Genomic DNA, 22718 nt, shown 5'->3' on the forward strand with positions numbered 1-22718 from the left:
TAAGTGGTTTGATGTGTAAAAATTATAAGAGTAGCAGAGTAAAATTCTACACCTACTAAGTATGAGATTTTAAACACTCCTGTTCAATCTGTTATCTACCTTTCTTTCCAAAATATGTGAAAATGAATTAACGTTAAGATTTTTAATTCTCTGCCAACACTTTAGATCAAATAAAACTGCCCTGGAAAGGCACAGAATTCTTTAGAAATAATCAGCTATTTGAGAAAAGATTATTAAATTTACAGAATTAATAACACCTAAATTCAGATTACTGTGAACAGCATACATAAAATAGTATGGCTTTTCTATCACATCAAAAAAACTTCAGATTCTAGATTTTTTTAAACAGATAAGTGTAAAGATGCTGTAACTGTATTTTTAAAGCAAAATTTCACCAAGGTGACTCAAAAATTTTTGATAATTGAGAAAAAAATTAGCTGAGGTTTCCATGTAGAGAAAAAGAGAATAAGACAGGGATAGAATTAGGTGATCACATCATTGCTTTTTCTATCAAGCTAATTTGGGTCATGTAATTGTGACTCAAGAACTTGCTGTGAACATAGAACTAACTTCTCTCAGCAATAGCAGTTGTGGGCAATCATTTAAGTAGAAGTCATTGGCTTGCTAATTGCTGTTCATATTTCCTGGGCATTTGCATAATTATAAAATATGTCAAGAACATTTTAATCTCATGTATTTGAGTGTAAAAGTATGGCAGCAATGGAAGTGTTGCAAATAAAGATATATAAATTTTATGGTAAAAAAGAGATTAACAAATTAATGATGAACAAAAAGGAAAATATTATATATTCATGTTTTGAAATAACTGAATTCTATACAGGAAGAAAGTTCTGAAAGACAAAGAACAAATTCTGCATCATGAAAAGTGTTGGTCTTATGCAATGTTCAAGGGACCCTCTGCAAACATGGAAGAAAGGTAATTCATCAAATGTAAAATCTTTCCAGTGTGTATTTAGCTCAGATCAATGCCAGACGCCCATTAGACAAATGTTACCTCAGTCTAAAAGTCTAGGACTTGTTCTGTTTAAAGACCACATATGGTTTAAAAAAAATCTACACATCTTTATTTTTATGAATCGAATTTGGAAAGACTTCCTTCTCTCCTATTCAAGGAAAGATCAGATTTCAGGGCCATTCAGAAGGGCATTATTTTTCCTTCTCAACTTAGTAAAGGCTGCCAAAGGAAAGTTGGGAGGAGAAAGAAACTTGTTAAAAGGAAAACCATGAATCAGTATGGATAACTACTATGCAAATTTGCTTGAAAATAGGGACAATGAAGAGTGAATGGCTGAACAGTGTTCTGCCAGTCTGGCACTGAAAGAAAGAGATTCTCAGAAGACAGCCCAGGGAGTTTCTATAGCAGAGGCCGGTCTTTACTGCCTGTGCCCACCCTGGCAGATTTCACAGCATTGGATTCTCTGATTCTGTTTTTGAATCCAGCTTTCTACTGCTCTTCAGGTATCTTTCCCTTCATGGGAATAGGAAAGGAGGGAATAGTAGCATAAAATTCCCTGCTTATTTAAATTATATGCACAGTACATCATGAGAAACGCTGGACTGGAAGAAGCACAAGCTAGAATCAAGATTGCGGGGACAAATATCAATAACCTCAGATATACAGATGACACCACCCTTATGGCAGAAAGTGAAGAGGAACTAAAAAGCCTCTTGATGAAAGTAAAAAAGGAGAGTGAAAAACTTGGCTTAAAGCTCAACATTCAGAAAACGAAGATCATGGCATCTGGTCCCATCACTTCATGGCAAATAGATGGGGAAACAGTGGAAACAGTGTCAGACTTTATTTTTGGGGGCTCCCAAATCACTGCAGATGGTGACTGCAGCCATGAAATTAAAAGACACTCCTTGGAAGGAAAGTTATGACCAACCTAGATAGCATATTCAAAAGCAGAGACATTACTTTGCCAACAAAGGTCCATCTAGTCAAGGCTATAGTTTTTCCTGTGGTCATGTATGGATGTGAGAGTTGGACTGTGAAGAAAGCTGAGCACCGAAGAATTGATGCTTTTGAACTGTGGTGTTGGAGAAGACTCTTGAGAGTCCCTTGGACTGCAAGGAGATCCAACCAATCCATTCTAAAGGAGATCAGTCCTGGGTGTTCACTGGAAGGACTGATGCTAAAGCTGAAACTCCAATACCTTGGCCACCTCATGCAAAGAGTTGACTCATTATAAAAGACTCTGCTGCTGGGAGGGATTGGGGGCAGGAGGAGAAGGGGACGACAGAGGATGAGATGGATGGATGGCATCACTGACTCAATGGACATGAGTTTGTGTGAACTCCGGGAGTTGGTGATGGACAGGCAGGCCTGGCATGCTGCAATTCATGGGATCGCAAAGAGTTGGACCCGGCTGAGCAACTGAACTGAACTGAACTGAAACATACTGTGGTAGCTGTTCTGTTTTCTTCAATTTATTAAAGACCAGTAAAAAAGGAAAAACATGCACTTTGTTTTAGAATCACTGATGAAATGTTAATACTGATTAGTGTGTCACAAGAACACTGTGTTTTTAACTAATCATGTATGCTGCTTAACTTCTGATGGGAGAGCTTGAAGGGAGCCAAGTAATTAATGGGTCTTGGAAATGTTTAATTAAAAATTTAATCAACATAAAAGGTGCATAAAAACAATTATATTAGTCAAATATGATTCCACTGAAGTACATCAGCTATGGGAGGAAAAAAAGCATGTAAAATAAACATACAATATTAGTTGATTTATAATATGCCACCTACCCACATTCTCAAACTTGATTTGTAATAAATGAAAATGTCCTTTCCATTCCAAGCAATGGAAGCACATTGATATACATGAAATCATTACTTTGTTCCTCTCAATCTGATTAAACTGCTTAGTACATGAAAATGCATAACCTGAAGAGTTTATTTGCTATCTCACTGTAGCAATAAATATCATTCACATGATAAATTTCATTGTCTTATTAAGGTATAATGTAAATCAGTGTAACCAACAAAGAGTGGAGAGAAATGATAATCTTAGAACTGACCTCCAGGAAACACTAATACTACTAACAAACTTATTTTAATAAGCTACATGTACTTTCATCTGTGAACTGAAATAAACATACCATATTTATTTCTACTGTAAGAATGGAAGAGGGAGGACCACACTGGAGAAACTGCATCTTGCTTTGGTTAATGGAATGGAGTATGGTATCAGCCTGCCTGGCTTGTATACTGGATTTAACATTTATTTGACTTAGGTTCTCTTTAACAAGAACTTTAACAAGTTCTCTAAACTCAGTGTCCTCATCTGTTAAATGAAGAAAACATTATGCCTATATATAGGGTCATCATAAGAACCGAATAGTTGAATTTACGAAAACACAGTAAGAACTTTATAATTTACATATTACATAAATAATAACATCACCCTCCATTTCTTCCTCTGCTAAAATCGATTTCTCTTTGATTTGAGAATATATTCTATATGTAAACTAATGTGTGCATAGTTGCTCAGTCGTGTCTGACTCTGTGCGACCCAAAGGACTGTAGCTTGTCATGCTTCTCTGTCCATGGGGATTCTCCAGGCAAGAATACTGGAGTGGGTTTCCATGCCCTCCTCCAGGGGACCTTCCCAACCCAGGGATCGAACCCAGGTCTCCCACATTTCAGGCTGATTGTTTTACTGTCTGAGCAACTAGGGAAGCCCCTGTAAACTAATATTTGTTAAAAATCATTTCTAAATGTATATCCCAGAAGAGGACACCAGAACTCATATTTTCAAATCAATGTGCTTTTCTACAATGGATTGTTTTTCTGTTTAATGAGGAGTCTCATGGCCTAAAAGAGTGGTTTTCTAAGCATAGCTCAGCACCTACTACATCAGAATTAGTAGGTATAATTATTACAAATGTAGATACTTTGACCAACACTATATCTATTGCATCAGGGTCCTAGATTACGTGAGATGCCAATGTAACATACAAATGTATGCTATTTAGATTCATTATAAGGAAGGTTGCTTAAGAAAAATCTTCTTGAAGGAGGTCCCGATAACATGATAAATGACTATATAAACGTCTAATAATTTTTCATATTTAAAATTTTTATTTTCAATTATTTTATCTCAAAAATTTGAAGGAATGAATTTAATATCATATGCAGAAATATTAATGGCTCTTCAATACATAGAAAATTAAATCTTCTTACGCTGGTATCAAAGCTTTCCAAAATCATGCACCAATTTACCTTTCCAAACTTATAATCCCACTGTTTTACATACTGCACAATCAAACTGGACCACCTGAAGTTCTTCACATGCATCTTTTACAATACTTCTCTGCTTTTACTCAATATGCTTCTCCACAGTCTAGCATGTTTTTCCAGCCTCAGTATGTCCCAATTCTACCTACATTTCATGACCTCATTCGAACAGTATTTCATGAAATAAGGAGATATTTTATCCTATTATCTGAAAATAATTACTATTTCTTCTGAAAGTCCCCAATGATTTACTAATCTCCTTAACAGACCTACGTTTAACCTTATCTTATAGTTACTTATATGTATATATATATGTATATAATTACTCATTTTATACTCTATACACACTGAAGAACCTGAATATTCATTGGAAGGACTGATTCTGAAGCTGAAGCTCCAATACTTTGGCCACCTGATGCGAAAAGCCAACTCATTGCAAAAGATCTTGGTGCTGGGAAAGACTGAAGGCAGGAAGACAAGGGGACAACAGAGGATGAGATGACTGGATGGTATCACTGATTGAATGGACATGAGTTTAAGCAAACTCCAGGAGGTAGTGAAAGTCAGGGAGGCCTGCCATGCTGGGGTCCCAAAGAGTTGGACATGACTGAGTGGTTGAACAACAATAACTCACTGAAGATAGTAATTATGATTTCTCTATTTTGAATACTGCCTAGAATAAGGTCTTTCTAATAGTAGGTATCAAAATTATTACAGACTAAATGTACTAATAGAAATGTGGTTAATGTAAATATCATATATACATGAATTTGTTCAATCACTTAATTAGCCATTCACTGATAAGATTTATTTATGTGCATTTTGCTCCACTTAGAATATTAGATTAATATCACCATCAATAAGTGAGTTACTATATTCATTAATATGAATTTACTCTTAAATATCAAAAAAGTCTTTCTCTTTCATTAATTTTAAGTGTGTAAGCCATACAATGGAAATGCATGTGAATTTTCACATCTGGTTTTTCAAAAGACTAGGAATCAGTTACATTTTTACATTCTCATTCCAGCAATCAAGGTGAGTGATAAGCATAATCAGAAATCTGAATTATTCTGTTTCTTGCTGTTGGAGATTAAATAGGGGCCAACTATGTACCATGCATATCCTAGGAATATAATAATCATGTTCAATACTTTAATTCCTAATTCAGATTGGATCTAGAAACAAATTAAGAGAAATATTGTATCTTACAAATGGGCTCCAACTCAAATTTTGTGATCTTATACTTGCCAATTATCATACTCCATCACTACAATGAAAACCAAAGGAAAAACAAAATAGCAATTAAAAAATTAACCTTAATTTATAGAAAACTACTTTCCAAATATTCCTCAATTGTGATATATCATGGAAAAATCACCACTTTCTGGGTATTTTCATACTTCTTATATTTATAAGTATTTTCATATACTTACAAATCAACTTATAAATATCATCAACCGCTCAATATAACTATGAACGATTAACTGGAGATAAGGTTTTCGCTTGTAATAAGGGAATCAAGTCAGTGATTGATCTTATTTAGTCATGTATGGCTTACTTTTAAGACATGATTATCTGCAGATCTTCTTGTAACTTCTTATATGCAGGATAAGAGGAAAATATACAGCATAAGGTTATTTACCATTACAAATTTTCCAAACATAGGAAAAATAAAATAAAACCCCAAATTTATGTGCCTAAGCATTTTCAATCTATTCTTTATTAGAATGGGGATGAAAGGAACACTAACTCTATTAGAACCAACATTGAGGACTGCATAATTTTATAAAAGAAATCTAAGGAATTAAGTATTTTGAAATAGAAGAATCAACTAAGAATGTATTTGCTGATTCTAAAATATTCAGCTATTCAAGTCAACATAAATTACTTGTTTGATAACTAAAGAGAAAAGGAATTTTTATTGAGAACTACTGTTGTCAATAGAAAACCCCACCCAAATCCTATTTTAAAATAATCTACCCTCTGTAAAGAATTACCTTGAACTTCAGCCTGATAAATTCATAAATAATGGTTTTTTGACCTTTCCAGTTTTACTATTTGTTGTAATGTTAATGTCTTGAAAGTAAATAAACATGTTTTAATTTTTAAAATAACATATTTACAGATATGTACATTGATTCTGGTGATAAAATATGTTTAGCAAAATTAAGTATATATGGGTACAGAGTTATATTTATCTATGTAGAATTTTAATATCATACAGTCAAATTTCAAATGCATATTTTTATGTTTTTATTTCCAAATATGAATTTATGTGACTAGAGATAGCCAGACATGATTCAAATCTGAGTTTCATCAATAACTATAGTACTGAATAACTCTTGAACACCATGGGCTTCAGTTTTCTTGGCTTCAAATGAAGATTCCACATAGGATGCTAGAGAATTAAATGACTACCGAATGTAAATTATTTAGCCTTTTGCCTGGAATATATTAAATAACTGCTAAAATAATGACTTTTCAAGATCAATGTCAGGTAGAGGAACTATATGATAAAAGCCAAGTAGATATATTTTAATAAAAGAAACTCAGGCTAGACTTACAGAGATAAAGTGACAGAATGTAACTGATATTGAATAATTATGCAGTTAACCAAGTAGAGCATGCCTATTATGGGAGGAATGGACATGTGCACAGTGAAGTTGATGGAGAGAAAGGCAGACAGAAAGAAAAGTGAAAATGAAAGTTGCTCAGTCATGTCGGATTCTTCGCGACACTATGGATAGTCTATGGAATTCTCCAGGCCAGAATACTAGACTGGGTAGCCTTCCCCTTCTCCAGGGGATCTTCACAACCTAGGGATTGAACCCAGGTCTCTTGCATCGTGTGCAAATTCTTTACCAGCTGAGCCACAAGGGAAGCCCAAGAATATTGGAGTGGGTAGCGCATCCCTTTCTCCAGCTGATCTTCCCAGCCCAGGAATCCAACCTGGTAATCCACTCCAGTACTATTGCCTGGAAAATCCCATGGACAGAGGAGCCTGGTAGGCTACTGTCCATGGGGTTGCAAAGAGTCGGACATGACTGAGCGACTTCACTTTCCTTTCCTCCTGTATTGCAGGCGGATTCTTTACCAACTGAACTATCAGGGAAACCAGGTATCAGGTAGAGAGACTGATAGACAAATAGATAAACAGTACAATTCATACATAAAACAGGGCTACTGGAGAAGTTTGGTGTTTTGTATTTTAAGAATAAATCACCTAGGTTGATTTCTGAATTATCTTTTGAGAATGAATATGATAGTGGTTAATATGATGCTCTTGAAACAAAATTGCCTGGATTAAATTGATTTTTCTACTGGTGCATTGGTGATAAAGAACCCACATGCCAATTCAGGAGACATAAAAGAGGTGGGTTTGATCCCTAGGTGAGGAAGATTCCCTGGAAGAGTAAACAGTAAACAACTACAATATTCTTGCCTGGAGAATTCTATGGACAGAAGAGCCTGTTGGGCTACCATCTACAAGGTCGCAAAGAGTCAAACACAACTGAAGTGACTGAGCACACATGATTCTATGTAAGTGGATTCAATTTTTCTATGTGAAAAATTTTCTCAGTAAATGAGGAATGATGAAAGTGATAATGAAGTGACATTCATTATGTATTCAGAGCATTTCAAGGCATTTTGAAGTATACCACAGATGCTGGCTATTTCCAGTTTCTGTAAGGAAAAAGCCCCCAAATTAGTTAACTTAGGTCAACAATGATTTACTATTTCCACAAGTCTAGGCATTAGCTGGGTGATACTTCTGCAGGTCTTGTCTGGATTTAGTCACATGGCTGCATTCATCTCATAGAATGTCTGGACACAAGGCTTGTCCCAGACATCCTCGTTCTCAAGTCTAGGGTTTCTAATGGGAAGGGCAAAGCCCAAACTCTCAAGGCGCTCTCATCTTCCAAAAGGCTAGAGCAGGCTTCCTCAGCAAAGTATGATCTCAGGGTTTCAAGAGGTGGGGCATGGAGCTACCAGTCTTCAGAGGTCTGGGCTAAAGAATTTACACCTCACTTCTCTCATATTCTATTACTCAAGGAACATCATAAGCCCACCCAGATTGAACAGTTGGAAAAAGAGCTTTCATCTCTTAATGGAAGGAGCTTTAAGTGTTTTTATATTCTATTATAGCTATTATTTTTATTCCAGGACCTGGAAGCTTAAACAGAAACTCTATGTCTTCATATAGACAGAAGGAAACAAACTCTTTAGCCGGGCCTCTAAAAAATTTATGATAATTAATGCAATCTTGAGAATATAAAACTGTACTTAGTAGCCATCACTTTTAAGTAAATATTTTTTAATATTTTCCCAGGAGAACAGTGTATAGTACACAGAGGTATCAGTTTGTATTTTTATTGCTGAAGCTGTTACTAATGTTTAATCTAGTACCTGACAAAGAAGTTATATTATGAATGCAAACATAGGCATATAATTTATATTTGCATTGAAACTAAACAGTACTATTTAAAATAAAATTTTAAAATTTTGTTTAATTGTTAAAATTGTTTAAAAGTAACAGTTGTTTGTTTTTGTGTTTTTTTTTTGGTTTAAAGAGGATAAAGTCTATCCGCCACTTGCAATGTGTGTTCTCACGGATGTGTTGAGAATCTCACGGATTCTATATCCCAGGCAGCTTTTTATTTGGAAGACCATTCAGGACAGAATACTCTTCCCTTGGGCATTTAGTAATGACATTCACAAGACAAAACTTTGTGAAATCTATCTCTTATAATCTTATGTTAGGCATGAAATTCATAGTTTCAGTGATACCAGTGAAGAAAATTCTTTTAAACTGGATTTTCCTTCTTAATATGTCACAGTCATGAGTTTCTCATAACAAAAGTTATAAGAAATATCACTGCTATTCATAAAGAATCTTTGAAGTAATAGGAAGCTCTTTATACCAGTGTTTGCACTATTAAAAAGAAAGAACATCAAAGAATCCACAAGGTTAAGTGTGAAGAGCACTGAATAGGGATTTCAGACATCCACATCGCAGCATAAAATCTTCCAAGTATTAAGTAGCCTTTGACAATTATTTCACTTTTTACTGTCCTCATTTAAAATAAATCCATTCAGTTACATATAAATCCTGTCAGATGTTGTCAAAAAGTCACCTACAATATAAATCATATACAAGTCTTTGTAGGATTTTTCTTTTATTTAGTTTTTAATTTTAAACAAACACATTTCTCTTGGCAGGGGCAGGAATATTTTTGGTATTAATATTGTTGCTGATATGTACAGAGATCCTAAGAAGGGATAAAAAGCAATGGTCACAACTCTTAAAAGGTTAACATCAAAGATGATTTAGCAAATAATGAAAAATGCTTCTTAATTTCATGTATGAAACGAGACGCCAGTCCAGGTTCGATGCATGATACTGGATGCTTGGGGCTGGTGCACTGGGACGACCCAGAGGGAGGGTATGGGGAGGGAGGAGGGAGGAAGGTTCAGGATGGGGAACACAGGTATACCTGTGGCGGATTCATTTCGATATTTGCAAAACTAATACAATATTGTAAAGTTTAAAAATAAAATAAAATTTAAAAAAATCTATAAATTTTTCTCAGCAATTAAGGTTAAGCAAATTATTCATTATTCTATTTGTTTTCCTTCATCTAAAAACCCCATATCCATTAAGATAATAACAATATGAAATGGGAATTTACTTAGAGACCCCACTGCCTTTAACCTATTCTAAGAAAACCAAAAAAATCGTAGTTTCAGAGTATCATGAAAAATAAGAAAGAAAATCCAGGCATATACTAAATAAAGTAATAACTCATTATAAATGTACAGTGTAGGAGTTTTGCAAATGTGCATTGGTTGGGATTCTATTTTGTTCATTTTAAATAATTAAGTTTCAAAAATCATCTGTCTTTCCACATATAGATTCTTTTCTACAACTCTTCTTCTATTCAGAACCAATTTAAAATGACTAGCATGCCTAGAAATTAAAAAAGAAAAAAAAAAAAAAGAAGAAGAAGAAAATAGAGAAGATATGTGAAATTTGCCTCCAGGAACTGATAAGGCAACACAAAGGACAACCAGGAACTTTTAAGACATTCTATTTACTTAATCTAAATAAATAACAATTTACAATCATACAAGAACTGAAAAACCAAAAGCTGTGATAGTTTTACCTAATAATTATTTTGACGTAACAACTTATGAAATAATTAATTCTCAAGTGGATTAATGTATACTTGAAGAAGTATTTTCATTATTTTAAGAAAAAAACAGGCAGTATTATTTAAAACATAGATTATGACCAAATACGAATGCTGGCAAAATTAGGGTAATTTCATCTGGAAAGAAAAATTGTTCTGGGGCTCCTGAAGAGTCAGGATGAATTGGTATTAGTACTGAGAGGAGATCAGTTCTCTATTAATAATATTACTTACAAAAATAACCTGATTTTTGAAAATTAATAACACTTCAATTAATTTCATTATTTAATAATTTATGAGTACCTGTTGTATGTTAGAACTATACTAGTCAGTGAGACTTCAGTCATAGATAAACATACATAATCAGTGCCCTCAAGGAGCTTATGGGGTTCCCAGGTGGATCATGGGAAATAGATGGGGAAACAGTGGAAACAGTGTCAGACTTTATTTTTGGGGGCTCCAAAATCACTGCAGATGGTGGTTGCAGCCATGAAATTAAAAGACGCTTACTCCTTGGAAGGAAAGTTATGACCAACCTAGATAGCATATTCAAAAGCAGAGACATTACTTTGCCAACAAAGGTTCGTCGAGTCAAGGCTATGGTTTTTCCAGTGGTCATGTATGGATATGAAAGGTGGACTGTGAAGAAAGCTGAGCACTGAAGAATTGATGCTTTTGAACTGTGGTGCTGGAGAAGACTCTTGAGAGTCCCTTGGACTGCAAGGAGATCCAACAAGTCCATCCTAAAGAAGATCAGCCCTGGGTGTTCTTTGGAAGGACTGATGCTAAAGCTGAAACTCCAATACTTTGGCCACCTCATGAGAAGAGTTGACTCACTGGAAAAGACTCTGATGCTGGGAGGGATTGGGGGAAGGAGGAAAAATGGACGACAGAGGATGAGTGGCTAGATGGCAACACCAACTCAATGGACATGAGTTTGGGTGAACTCCGGGAGTTGGTGATGGACAGGGAGGCCTGGCGTGCTGCAGTTCATGGGGTAGCAAAGAGTCGGACACAACTGAGCGACTGAACTGAACTGAACTGAAGTGGATCAATCCCTAGGTCAGGGAAGATCCATGGAAAAGGAAATGGCAACCCACTCCAGTATTCTTTCCTGGGAAATCCCATGGACAGAGAAGCCTGGCAGGGTACAGTCCATGGGGTCGTAAAGAGTTGGACATGACTCAGCAACTAAACAACAGTAACAAGGAGCATATAGCAGAGAGAGGTAAAGAAATAAGAAAGGAAATGAAAGCATACTTGCATGAGAGTGTGAAGGTTTCAGAACACTGAAGTGAAACACCTATCTCAGATTTGTTGACTTAAAGACAGCTTCTTGAAAGGAGTCATCTTAGCTGAGAAATAAATATTGAGTAGGAGCTACCCAAACAAAGTAAAGGTAACGGATCTAGGGGGTGTCTCCTACGTGGTATCCTATGCTATCAGCAAATCAAATGACATCTTTTAATGCAAGTTTGAGAATTAGAAAGATGTAACTGTTTTGCTGTATAAAGAGCAAAGTCTGGAATTTTCTAAGACACTGTGCTTAGTAGCTCAATTGTGTCCGACTCTTGTGACCCCATAGAGTGTAGCCTGGAAGGCTCCTCTGTTCATGGGATTCTCCAGGCAAGAAAAGTGAAGTGGGTTGCCATTTCCTTCTCCAGGGAATCTTCCTGACTCAGGAACTGAACCCGGGTCTCCTGCATTGCAGGTAGACTCTTTACTGACTGAGCTACAAGGGAAGTCCAATAGGTACAAATAGGTATTCTATTAGAATACCTATTCTAAGTCCAAGCAGGTATTCTAAGACAATACCTATTTGTAAAAAGATTTTCAGTCATTTGTTCATTCACTCATTCTTTCAACAAATAATTATCAAATTCTTTCTACATGCAGGTGCATTTCTTGGCAAGAAACAGTAGTAATATTCCTGCACTTGATAGAACTTACATTCTCAGGGTAAAACAAAAAAGATACACAAAGTCAATTACATAGTGTGAGAAAGAGCTATGTTGTGTGCAAAAAATAAATAAAACTGGTAAGTGGGATAAGAAAGGTCAAGATGAAGGACGTGTGTGAGTGCAGTGCATATGCACTAGCATAAGCATGCATTTATAAATTGGATAGTCAGAAAACATTTCTGAAGAGATATTTATGCAAAAGGCATTTATTATGCCTTGGAAGAAAAGCTATGACAAACCTAGACAGCATATTAAAAAGCTGAGACATCACTTTGCCCGCAAAGGTACATATAGTCAAAGTTATGGTTTTTCCAGTAGTCATATATGATGTGAGAGTTGGACCATAAGGAAGGCTGAGTTCTGAAGAATTGATGCTTTTGAACATGGTGCTGGTAAAGACTCTTGAGAGTCCTTGGACTGCATGGAGACCAAATCAGTCAAACCTAAAGGAAATCAGTCCTGAATATTCATTGGAAGGACTGATGCTCAAGCTTCAATATATTGGCCACCTGATGCAAAGAGCCTACTCACTGGTAAAGACCCTGATGCTGAGAAAGACTGAAGGCAAAAGGAGGGGACAACAGAGGATAAGATGGTTAGATAGCATCACTAACTCAATGGACATGAGTTTGAGCAAACTCTGGGAGAAAGTGAAAGACAGAGAAGCCTGGTGTGCTGCAGTCCATGGGGTTGTAAAAGTTGGACACTACTTAACAACTGAACAACAACAATGCTAAAGTAGGAAGACATATGGTAATTTTGGAGAAGATGGTTCTAGTAGAAGTAACAGGAAGAAGAAAAGTCCTGAGGTGTAAACACACATGGAAATTTCAATGATTAACAAGGAGGCAAGCATACCTGGTAAAGTGAGTAAATGAGAAAGTACAGGGAGATGAGGTCAGCCAAAGAAAGACCCTATAGGCAAAGAAAGATCCTATAGATCCTTCAGGTCTGTGTCATTTCCTCTGAGAAAGATACAAGGAATCATGAGAAAATTCTGAGCTGGGAACTGGTATCATTTGATGTACTTTAAAGAGATACCTGTGGCTTTTTGCAGAAAATAAACTCGGGAAGTCCAAGGGTAAGCAAAGACATTCATGAGGAGACTATCACAATCATTTAAAATAACAGTGTTTTGGATCAAAGTGTTAGCAATGGAATGGGTAGGAAATAACTGAATTATGGGTTCATATAGGTGTATCTGGAGAAGAAAATGGTAACCCACTCCAGTATTCTTGCCTGGAGAATCCCATGGACGGAGAAGCCTGGTAGGCCAAAGTCCACGGGGTCGCAAAGAGTTGGACACCACTGAGCGACTTCACTTTCACAGGTGTATATAAAAAAAACTGAGTTTTATTCCTCAAATCCATCTATCTACCCTATGCTACATCTATGCTACAGTTTTCTTAGAGTTTTGATGGGAATGACTCTACATCTGGGTTCGTGATAAGGACCCTCAGGACATCCTTAGGGGAGCCCATGGGGAATGAGCCAGCATTGTCTATTCCCAACCCCCATCACAGTGATGGATTCTGTGGTATCTCTCTCTCGTTCTGTCCTTTGCACTTGAATTCTAGGACTTTTAGCTGATAAATTGAGGAAGAGAAATTTCTTTCCTTCTTGTATGGTGTGTTATACACACCTAATGTCTGGAATTGCTTCAGCCATTTTGCTACCATGAAATAATTCCATCTTGAGTCAAAACAGACCAAGAAGAGAGCGAGATCCATGATAAAATAGTTTCTAAAACTTGTGCTTTTCAATGATAAAATATGTTCCCTGCATTGCTTAAGTGCATTCTAGTTGAATTTATGTTATTTGCAGCCTTTTGCTTGCTGTAGAGTCAAACAACTATGAGTTTAAATCCATAATCTGTTAAAATAGGAAACAATCTGTAAAATAGGGATACAAGTTACATAGTTCAATGAGCTGGTGTGAGAAGTAAATAAGATACTGGGTGATACCTTTGGTTGTTTGTATTTTAGAAAATATTATGTAAGAAAAAATACACATATGATGTATTTCATATATAGGATAATTAAACTCTTGTATAGGATATTTAAAACACCAAAGCCATGGTTGGATTAGAGAAAATCTGAAATACCTTGAGTTTTTCAATACAAAAGGTCAGGACTGAATGAATATGAAGAATGTAAAGGCTATTTAATAGCTATTTGGTAAAGAGGACCAGATTCAGGGATAAAAGGCAAACCCTGTCTCTATCTTCAATTTCACCAAAAATATTTTAGATATTTTGCTAGAAAATTTAGTTAACATATCTCTATAAAACTAGAACTTGGCACCTAGTGATAAGTGTTTTTACTATAATCATCATTACCATTATTGTCAGTATATTTAAAGTAAGTTTAAGGAATATTCAGTTAAGAATTTAAAATAAAAAAAGAATTTAAAATAAATTCTGATTAAATATGAAAAAAGACTTGATATTACTAAGACAAAAACAATAAAATTAAGGGAGAGTAGACTGTTGTTACACTAGAGTCTAGCTGCATCATTGATGTGACTCTCTAACAAAATAATAGTTTTTTTTTTCTTTTTTTGCAAGACAGTATGGTTAGTTCTTTTCAAAGTTCATACAGTGTTGAGCTGAATAACCTCATCTCATGTGGAGGTAACTAAAGAAGCCTGCAAGGGATTTTCTAAATGCTTAATAGAACATTTATTTTCTTTGCTATCTTGTAATAACGAAGCTTGTGAATACCATCTTCACCAAAAGCAGCACAGTGACATACAGTGTTAGATTTTTTTTTTTTCTGTAAAAGAAAAGTAATGGTAGGACTAGAAATAATGATAGTGCTTTAGAAAGTAGAGGAAAAAATATAAACTACATGATACCTACCAATTATGTAAGTGTGTGATTTCATAGGAGAAGGCAATGGCAACCCACTCCAGTACTCTTGCCAGGAGAATCCCAAGGACGGGGGAGCCTGGTGGGCTGCCGTCTCTGGGGTCGCACAGAGTCAGACACAACTGAAGCGACTTAGCAGCAGTGATTTCATAGTTTCAGGAGGCAAGTCACTAATATTTCTAGTCCAAATCCATGGAAAGATAGACTTAAATCCCATTTAAAATTGACTGTTTAGCTCCCTCTAAGTGTACCAATTGGACATGACTGAGCTTGCAGGAAAAGTACAATATTAACATCTTATTGGAAAATGTTTAAAATTGTTCATTTACTCTTTGAATCCTTTATCCTCACTCCAGGGAAGCCCCTTATCCTTATACATAAAAATTAACGGTGTAAAGTTAGCCAAAACAAAAATAGAGTAGTATCTACCCTACAACCTTTTCTACATTTTCACTTTTCATGGTTTCAGGCACCCCTAGTCAACATCAGTTCAAAGATATTAAATGGAAAATTCCAGAAGTTAACATTTCATAAATTTTCAATTTCCCACTGTTCTGAGTAGTGTGATATTAATAAAATCCTGCACCAACCTGCTCCATCCCACCTAGGGTCTCCAATCATTGACATCCTCTGCTCTTGACATCCAGAAATCCACATCTTTAAGGCTAAATCATCCAGGACTACTTAAGGCAGATGATCTTCCTTCGGCTAGATCATCAGAAGGTTAATAGAAGCCTAATGCCACATGACAATGCCTAGGTCATTCATTTTATCTAGTCCAAAAGGCATTTTATCATCTCTGCTACTGCTAAGTCACTTTAGTCCTGTCCGACTCTGTGCAACCCCATAGACGGCAGCCCACCAGGCTCCCCCGTCCCTGGGATTCTCCAGGCAACAACACTGGAGTGGGTTGCCATTTCCTTCTCCAGTGCATGAAAGTGAAAAGTGAAAGTGAAGTCACTCAGTTGTGTCTGACTCCCAGCGACCCCATGGACTACAGCCTACCAGGCTCCTCAGTCCATGGGATTTTCCAGGCAAGAGTACTGGAGTGGGGTGCCATTGCCTCCTCTGATTTTTTTTATCATCTCATATCATCACAAAAACCGAAAGATTTGTACAATACAATAAGATATTTTAGGAAAGAGAGAGTTTATATTGATATAACTCTTATTACAGTATATTGTTATAACTGTTCTATTATTAAGAGTTATTGCCATTAATCTCTACTGTGCCAAATTTATAAATTAAATTTTATCATAGACATGTACATATAGGAAAAACACAGTATATCTGTACAGGGCTCCATACTATCCAAGGTTTTAAACATCTACTGGAGGTTGTGGAATGCATTCTCCGCAAGTAAGGGGGAATACTGTAAACCACTACACTACTACCATCATGTCCATTACCACCAATAATAACTTTAAAACACTACTGATTTACTGTCTACAAAGGACTCTTCTGAAAGGCAACTATGTCTTTCTATATCTCAGCATATAAAGGGTTAATTGAGCGTAAGTAATAACAAGTGAGGTCTTATTAATATGAGCAGATGGCTGATGACAGAAGTTACAGCCTGAAACTTTAGTAATTTATAAAATAATAAATTTTTTCACTTTTAAATGTCATTTACTACTTCATTAGGGAAAAATAATGATTGTTTAAAAAATAGAAAGACACCCTCTAAATTCATATACCTAAAATACATAGATGTAATAAAAGCAGAGAGACACAGTGGTTGTAATAAGACTGTATTTGTTTTTGGTTCATACCACAAGCCTAAGGGAAATCATTGCTTGAGTTGTAGTTTAAGCATCGGTTTGCAGTACAGGTCACATCCTCAGGCCTTTCAGGCTTGAAAATTCAACAAACTCACCTCTCTTTTCTTACTAATGGAAGAAATTTGTAAAAAGTGAGATCAAAAAGCCAGCACTCAAAGTAATTTTAATGGAAAACATTTCATATCTTCAAATAAATTCCTCAAGCTTGATGCTTGTTTTGACAAAGAAGATATTGGTGTCTTTGTGCCAAGCTACAAAATCAGTAATTTGCTCTGACTGAATTCCAATAAAGCATTAAGTGGACTGTCAAATATTAATAAAATTAGATGTAACAGAATAAATTAAAATACTCCCAATAGTCAAAAATCTTTAAGATATTTTTTTCTCAGTTCATTTTGTGTTACTATATCATTCAATACTAGGTCATTATCAGCAAAGATTGATTATGCTGGTATTATGTTCACCAAACTAGGCATGTCTATTAAAATAGATATAAGGGCAGTTAAAAAATAGTGTATCATTTTTTTAAAATAAATGCAACTGTATATCCTAAGTGGATTTGAATAAATGCCTCTATAGATATGTATATGAGATAAAGGAAGCAAAATACAGAGAAAAATGTGAAGTCAATAAGTCAACTCATATTTGATTCTATTGCTGCTGAGCTTAATAGCCAAGTTATCATTAATTCTCTTCTGTTTTATTTTATTAAACTTTATTCTTCAATTCTTTACTTCTTCTGAGGAAAAATGCATTTCTAGGGTTGGAGTAGGATGGACTTTTTAAACTGCTTTTATATCTTTCAGAATGCTCAATAGAGTATAATTAATGCAGGAGGTGTTGAATAAATAATGTTTGAATGAATGGCAGTCAATTTCAGAAAAATCACATGAACAAGTCATTTCAGCACGCTGTGCAAAAAAAGTTTTAGTATTCTAAGTAAACTTCGTTTAGAACCTAATAAAGGACTCATGCATATGTTTGATTTAAACATGATTTCACATCTGTGTGTTCACGCTTATGGTACATCAGGTCACTGGGAATGCTTTCAGAACTTTGTTCACAAGGAAGCAGGAGAGCACTTCAGAGTGAGGTTTTAAACAAACTGATATGTTATCCATATCAATTTATAATATCCATCTTTATGCAAATAAGTTCTTAGCATACATGCCAATGAGATGAATGAGTGAACATTTCAAATGCTGAGTTGCTACAACTCTGTACTGAACCATGAGAATACTTGATAGTTCACACTGGAAATGGATTTTTGAGCACTATTCTGCTAAATAGGGAGTGAGTTTACAATAAGAATTACACAAAGCTAGTTTAAAAGCTTCCAAGTGAGTAGTAAGCAAAATAGAGTACCTACATTAGTAAGAAAGAGAATAGTATGAACAAAATCATTGCTGGTGTATATACAGAGTGTCAGCAGGTATTTTCTAAAGAGCTTTACAGAAAAGTGACATCAAGGAATTCAGATTAAAAGGTGTTACCATCTCACTATAGAGGAGGAACATGAAACAAATATCAACCTCCTGTAAGCGTAATTTTTCTCAAATGTGGGCCAAACACCCGGCAGCAGGATGTGTGTGTGTGTGTGTATGTGTGTTTTAAAAAATGCATATTCTTGGACCCTCCCTTGGATACACTGAATCAAAAATACAGGCTGTGCAGTCCATGAGTCCATAAATACACTATAGATTGAAAACACCATGCATTGCTCTTAACCAGCATAGTATTTATTATACAAAATTTCTCTCTGGATTGATCTCAGCCATTCACAGTGAATCTTTCTGTCAAGATTATAGAGTGTCTAAAGAAAGAGAAGATTAAGAAAGTAGGAAAGTCAGCTGGGCAGTAGACTTTAAATAATAATGTCTTATTTCAGAGTTTTGGAACACCTAAACCTATGAATTACAATTAGGACTCTGTGTCTGGATCCTTAATTTAAAAGAGATGGGAGATGCACCCAACATAAATAAGAAAGCAAAAATTTTGGCATTTGAAGAATTCCAAAAAAGGTTTTAAACATATTACACATCACACCAATAACTGAAATTATAACATTAATTAAAATAATAAACAATTCAACTTATTATTCTAAGAAATATCTTAAGAAACACAGGTTCTAGGCACTATTATGATTCCCAGGGGAAGACTCCAGAAAAACATGTAAGAAAGCAAATACTTATATTGCCTGTACTCCAGGTTACATTAGAGAGCAAAGCCCAAGCTGTAGAGCAGGGAAAACTTTTCTTAAGGAAACAGTGATTTAAGCAGATCTGAAGACTGAGCTATCTAGGACAATGACGTATAATAAGAAACAGGCTTCAAGCAGAGGAAATAACAATACTGACTAGTGATTCAAGCACACTAGTTCTAGAGTAAGAATTTCCTGGTTTAGATTCCTATTCCCTCACTTACTAGATTTGTGACCTTGGGCAAACCACTTCACATCTTTAAACTTCAGTTTCTTCATCCTAAAAATGGGAATAATAATAATATTATGTCATGAAGATATTGCTAGGATTAAATAAGAAAAAGCAAATAGAGTTCTTCGCATAGCAATATGCACACTGTAAGTGCTGAAACATGCTAGCCATCATCGATCATCATCTTTGTCATTGTTACCACAATAGATCAAAGAGAGAAAGAGAGGGAACAGAAGTCCCTGACATGCCTTTTTAGAAACCAGAGGAGTCTCTATAAAGATTCTTGCCAGTGAACCAAAAAAGTATTTTGATGATTTCTAAAAATATTCCACCCCATCTGCTAATCCTTATTAAATAAACCAGAGATGAAATATGGACAAATTCATTACATTAGTGTCTCATCTTTGAACTGTGTTTTCCAGCAGAAATAAGCACAGGAAAAGCTCAGAATGCATGCCTCACTTAAGCCAAGTTTCAACGGGAATGGGCAGTTGCAGTTGGTAAAATTAAAGGATTTTTGTTAGTAGCCATAATGAGTACACTAACCTGGTCACAGAAGATCAGTATGACACCAGTGAAGAGATATTCATGATATGTAATTACAGAAAACAATTTTTTTGTCTCTAAATAGTCTTCCTTAGAAACTTCAAGAACTGACAAATCAATATTCATCTTTAAATAGAAATAATGTAGCTAAAAATCTTGTCTTGTCCAAATACATTTTGATAAGAACAGAAATTATGTGACTCTTTCCTATATACAAAGTATTGCTCTTACTTTGATGCTGTTTCCCTGCTTATTTCCTTATGTTAATTGTTCTGGATATTTTACTGAATTTGAAAATTTTCAATACTAATGTAAAACAGTATTTTAAGAAATCATTGATGATAGAATCATCATTGATGATGACTCTAATTATATAATTATCTAATTATATGATTCTAATTATCATAATTCACTAATTATTCCTATAAGCTTGAAGTAGGTTTTTTTGTTGTTGTTGTTACCTGAGGCATCACTGATTCTATGCTATTTTTCACTTTAAAGTATTTTTCTCTTCTCATTTTACTTCAGCAATGAGTTTGTCTATATAATACTCATAAAGTCTAAAATGTATTTATCTCATGCGTGTATTCAGTCGCTAAATTGTGTCCAACTCTTTGTGACCCCATCAACTGCAGCCTTCCAGGCTCCACTGTCCATGGGATTTTCCAGGTAAGAATACTTGAGTAGGTTGTCATTTCCTTCTCCAGGGGATCTTCCAACCCAGAGAGAGAATTTGTGTCTCCTGCTTCTCCTGCATTGGCAGGTGGATTCTTTACTACTGAGCCACCTGGAGAAGCCTTATTTATCTCATAGTATTCTTTCTATGTGTACATGTTAAGTCACTTCAGTCATGTCCGACTCTTTGTGACCCTATATACTGTAGCCCACCAAGCTTTTCTGTCCATGGGATCCTCCAGGTAAGAACACTGGAGTGGGCTGCCATGCCCTCCTTCAGGGGATCTTCTTGACCCAGGGATCGAACCCACGTCTTTTAAGTCTTCTGTTTTGACAGGTGGGTTCTTTACCACTAGCACTACCTGAGAAACTTTTCCAAGAACTCACACTGTTGAAAAGTTTCTTATAAACTATTATAGTAACATTTATCAATATCTTATTATGTACTAAGCATTACTCTGTTTTATAGATATTAACTGAATGAAAATCACTACATTAAGGCTTTAAATTGGATAAAGAATGCTCACAAATTGGGTAGTCAGAGGATCTGGGTCTCTGTCCGTGCGTGAACTGGTATGTAAAGTGCAGCGGATGTATGAAAGCTCGCTGGATGGCAAAAACATTAAGTGGATCTAGAAAACATTTTGATTATGGTGAAAAAAATTAGTTGTCAGAATGAGATATTTAATATAACTATTACGTGAAATTAAAAAACCTATGCATCCAATGCTAAATAAATTTTTAATAAGAATACTTATGCAGAGAAATAAGCAATTCATGTAAAGGGTACTGTTTAGGAAAATGGCAAATGGATTTGGGATAAAAGCAGCACATAAAAAATATCAATATATAAACCACAGGAGGACCTTGCATAGTTCAAACATGGTAATGTGCCATGTTTGAGTTAAGAGATATCGTTAACTCTCATAATCTGAAGTAAAAAGGAAATACAGAACGAAAGAAAGAAAGAACAAAGGAAGGAAAGAGTGAAGAAAGGAAGGATGGAGGGGGAAAGAAGAAAGAGCAGGAGGCAGGAATGGAAGAAGGAAGATAGAGAGAAAGATAGGATGGACAAATCTTAATTATTTGAAAAAACATATTTCTTCAGAATAACGGAGGTAACCCAATTAACAATTACAGGCAGAAATTTTCATTCAAATTGAACAAATTCATGGATATCATAGTTTGAATATGGTGGCAAATCTGAAGATTTTTCAGCAGTTTCAAGTTTGAGATTCTGAAGTAGTAATGCTACTAATGGCAGCAGCAATTGCAATAAGGTTAAGTGCCTGCCATTTATTGCTTGACAGCTGCAGTGGCCATGTTTTCCTTCATCAAGCCAGATCTGTGGTAGAGTACTGGGCATTTCTCCTGAAACTTAGCCCTTATCTTTGAATCTATTTTTCTCAATGATTGTATAAGCCACTTAATACCCTTTATTACAGGCCTCTTTTGTTTAAACCACTTAGAGTAAATTTTGTTTACAACTAAGAAAACTGACATTAAAATCTAAAAAATGTTCCCAAAAGAGAAGTGTTGCAGGCAAAAGTCTTTTAAAAGAACGGGAGTTTGGACTTGTGATTCAACTGGTTAAATTTCCTTTTTTTTTTTTACTTTTTTATATAAAATCTTTCTTATTCTTTTTTAAAATTTTTTAAATTTTTAAATTTATTTTTTAATTAAATTTATTTATTTTAATTAGAGGCAAATTACTTTACAATATTGTATTGGTTTTGCCATACATCAACATGAATCCACCACGGGTGTACATGTGATCCCAATCCTGAACCCCCTCCCACCTCCCTCCCTTGACCATCCCTCTGAGTCATCCCAGTGCATCAGCCCCAAGCATCCTGTATCCTGCATCGAACCTGGACTGGCGATTCGTTTCATATATGATATTATACATGTTTCAATGCCATTCTCCCAAATCATCCCCCCCTCCCTCTCCCACGGAGTCCAAAAGACTGTTCTATATATCTATGTCTCTTTTG

The 22718-nt window shown here is 35.4% G+C and overlaps 1 protein-coding gene across 13 annotated transcripts in view; it reads right to left on the reverse strand.

Annotated features, from left to right (window-relative positions):
* The window catches only part of EPHA5 (EPH receptor A5), a 415456-nt gene that overhangs the window by 170396 nt on the left and 222342 nt on the right, over positions 1-22718 (reverse strand). Inside the window, exons 6-7 of one of the 13 annotated variants that reach the window (XM_061420309.1) lie at positions 21252-21356; positions 19125-19551 (exon numbers count right to left, since the gene is read on the reverse strand). The exons of 11 other annotated variants lie outside the window; for them this stretch is intronic. In XM_061420309.1, coding sequence (XP_061276293.1) covers positions 19550-19551; positions 21252-21356 — 107 coding nt within the window. In that variant the 3' untranslated portion in view covers positions 19125-19549. Of the gene's footprint in view, positions 1-19124; positions 19552-21251; positions 21357-22718 lie in introns of those variants that run through there. One more of the 13 variants, XM_061420310.1, reaches the window with a different exon arrangement.

This window comes from Bos javanicus, chromosome 6, assembly GCF_032452875.1.
Source record: "Bos javanicus breed banteng chromosome 6, ARS-OSU_banteng_1.0, whole genome shotgun sequence".
In the NCBI taxonomy this organism is placed as follows: domain Eukaryota; kingdom Metazoa; phylum Chordata; class Mammalia; order Artiodactyla; family Bovidae; genus Bos; species Bos javanicus.